Raw genomic sequence first — 3209 nt, forward strand, 5'->3', positions numbered from 1 at the left:
GGTCTGCGGGGAGCTGAGCCCGGGGAGGAAGAATGCGGGTCTACTTAATGGTCTTCTGCGTTATTTGCTGCACCGCGAACGGGCAAGTAGTGTATTCCATCGCCGAGGAGACGGAGCGTGGAGCAGCCGTCGGGAACGTAGCAGAGGATTTAGGAATAGATGCGGCTACGCTTTCAGCTCGGAAATTTCGCATAATCACCGGCTCAAGTAAGCAATATTTTAATATAAATGCAAGCACGGGGGCTTTGTCTGTTAAGGAACCCATAGACAGAGAGCAGCTTTGTGAATTACAGTCTGCCTGTCTTCTGAATTACGAACTCGTGTTAGAAAATCCTCTAGAGCTTTATAGGATGGAATTTAAAGTCTTGGACATAAATGACAACTCTCCCAGCTTTTCCTTAAATGAATATCATATAAACGTGCCTGAGTTCCTGTCACCTGGAGCACGGTTTACACTCCCTAATGCCCAAGATCTTGATGAAGGTACCAACAGTGTCCAGAATTATACCTTGAGCCCTGATGAACATTTCCATTTGGAAATGCAGACACGGGGGGACGGGAGTAAATACCCTGAATTGGTGCTGAAGAAAGCCTTAGACAGGGAGCAGCAAGCCACTCACAGACTTGTCCTTACAGCCAAAGATGGTGGGGATCCTCCAAAGTCCGGTGATGTCCCAGTCATTGTGACTGTGTTGGATACCAATGACAATGCACCAGAATTCGAGCACTCAGTCTACAGGGCGAGTATCTTGGAAAACTCCCCCAATGGCACTTTGGTGGTGCAAGTGCATGCCACGGACTTGGATGAAGGTCCAAATGGAGAGATCAGGTATTCATTTAGCAATACTACTTCTGCTGATATACAGCGAATGTTCTTAATTCACCCGCACACTGGGGAGGTAACAGTCAATGGCGTTTTAGCTGTTCAGAGACCTCTCCTTGAGATGCTTATTGAGGCAAGGGATAACGGGGCATTTGGCATGTCCAGCACAGCTAAGCTGCTGGTGGAAGTCACTGATGTGAACAATCATGGCCCAGAGATAACAATTACGTCCCTTTCCAGTCCCATTCCTGAGGATGCTGTTCCTGGCACAGTGATAGCTCTGCTGAGTATTTTGGATAAGGACCCTGGAGAGAATGGGAAAGTAACCTGCCAGATTCCCAACAACCTTCCCTTTCAGTTAAAGCCCTCACTTGAAAACTACTACAGCCTGGTCACTAGTGGGCTTTTGGATCGAGAGCTGATCAGTGAGTACAACATCACCATTACTGCCACAGACTTGGGTTCTCCACCCATCACTGCTCAGAAGACCCTCTGGGTGCAGATTTCTGATGTGAATGATAACCCCCCTGTCTTCAGTGCCGACACCTTTGATGTACTTGTGGAGGAGAACAATCCACTTGGTGCTTTTCTCTACCAGGTCTCAGCATCTGACCCCGATATGGGGGAGAACGGACGGGTCTCTTACGTGCTCAGGAATTCCACAGTTGCAGGCAGTGCCCTGGCCAGCTTTTTGTCTGTGAGCTTGGCCAATGGGAGCATCTATGCAAAACGTGCCTTTGATTTTGAGCAGCTTAGGAGCTTCTACTTCCAAGTGGAAGCCAAGGACAATGGCTCTCCAGCCTTGAGTGCTGCTGTAACTGTGAATGTTTACATCTCAGACCAGAATGACAATGCTCCAGCCATCTTGTACCCTACCAGCCAGAATGGCTCAGTAGCTGTGGAAGTTGTGCCCCGCCTGGCTGATGAGGACTACCTGGTGACTAAAGTGGTGGCAGATGATGAGGACAATGCGCAGAATGCCTGGCTTTCCTATCACCTCGTCCACTCCTCTGACTCCACCCTGTTCCGCTTGTCACCGCACACTGGTGAGCTGCGCACCACGCGCTCCCTGCGCTCCACTGACTTCCTCAAGCACAAGGTGGTTGTGGTGGTGCAAGACCACGGGGATCCACCACTCTCCTCTACTGTGACGGTGGGCATCCTACTGGCTGACACTCTGCCCCAGGCACTGCCAGACTTTGATGACAGCGGGGAGCCACCACCACTTCTCAACGCTACAAACATCTACTTGATCGCTTCCCTTGCCTGTGTCTCTTTCATCTTTGAAAATCTTGCCATTGTGCGGCTGTGCCGTTGCCGAACTTGCGCCTGCTGCTGCCCAGCTGATGAGTATGAAAAGTATTGCTATAGCGTGCACATGCTTCCTGGCTCCCATCTCCCACCAGACATGCTGGAGGTCACTGGTGTGGGTAAACTGACTCATACTTACTTGTACAGGGCATCTGTAGGTCTCGGGCCTAGTAACAGCAGCATCCCAAATGGTGATGCTGGAAACAATCCCAGTGGTTCAAGGTTACAAGTGCCAGGACCTTGCATTCAAGTGCAGCAGGTTCAAAGTGATCGGTTGAGTGCTGTCCTCGTGGTAAGTACTTTGTCCTTTCACTATTTTTTCTCCCAGACTCTTGGCCTTATGTCTATATTGGTTTGCTGTCAGTGTGGGAGAAGTTAGTGAGAGTATTTGCAAGAGAGCAGGTGTCATTTCATGACACCTGGAGGAAACTTCAGTTTCTTTGATGTTTTTCCTAAAGCCAAGATCTCTTTGGGTGAAATATGGTTGTGGGATGACAAAAGAGATTTTTTTTTTCCAGTCAACATTTAGGACCTTCAGGCATAACTGAAGGTAAAGAACACATAAGTGAAAACTAAATACCTTGCAAGCTGAGCTATTGTCTTCAGGTAGTGAAGCAGGGGCATAAAAGTCCATGCAAGTTTCTAATCCATGGGAGGTTCTAATCTGCACTATATGGAGACTCTGATTAGTTTTAAATTTTTTTTTTTCCCCTCCTTTCCCATTTCTGAGATTTTTTTTCATTGAATGGAGAGTAGTTTGCTGAGCCAAGATGCTGGTTTACAATGCCCAAGGTAAACTTGTGGTGGAAGAGCAGGAATTCAATATCCAGCACCTGTTTAGTGAATGTAATTTGTAGTGTTCATCTCTTTCCAAGGAATCCATAGGTTTTGTGAATGTAAAATAATTATTTTCTGAGACTCTGACTAAGCTGATTTCTTCTCAGTAGTGTGATGGGTGATTTCTTAGGAGAAAATATTTTACTTTTATCACACTGTAGGGCTACAAGGTGGAATGTGTCTACAGGTCAAATCTGCTGGGTGCTGCTGTGTCCCTTTTCCAAGATTCACTTTTCTT

The 3209-nt window shown here is 47.4% G+C and overlaps 1 protein-coding gene across 1 annotated transcript; it reads left to right on the forward strand.

The window, feature by feature from the left end:
* Positions 1 to 23: 23 nt before the first annotated feature.
* PCDHAC1 (protocadherin alpha subfamily C, 1) lies at positions 24 to 2426 on the forward strand (the record flags this gene model as incomplete). The annotated part of the gene is made up of 1 exon (XM_009870831.1): positions 24 to 2426. A coding segment is annotated over one exon (2403 nt), but the record flags the coding sequence as incomplete, so codon positions are not given.
* Between the last annotated feature and the right edge of the window lie 783 nt (positions 2427 to 3209).

Source organism: Apaloderma vittatum, unplaced genomic scaffold, assembly GCF_000703405.1.
Source record: "Apaloderma vittatum isolate BGI_N311 unplaced genomic scaffold, ASM70340v1 scaffold20000, whole genome shotgun sequence".
Lineage (NCBI taxonomy): Eukaryota > Metazoa > Chordata > Aves > Trogoniformes > Trogonidae > Apaloderma > Apaloderma vittatum.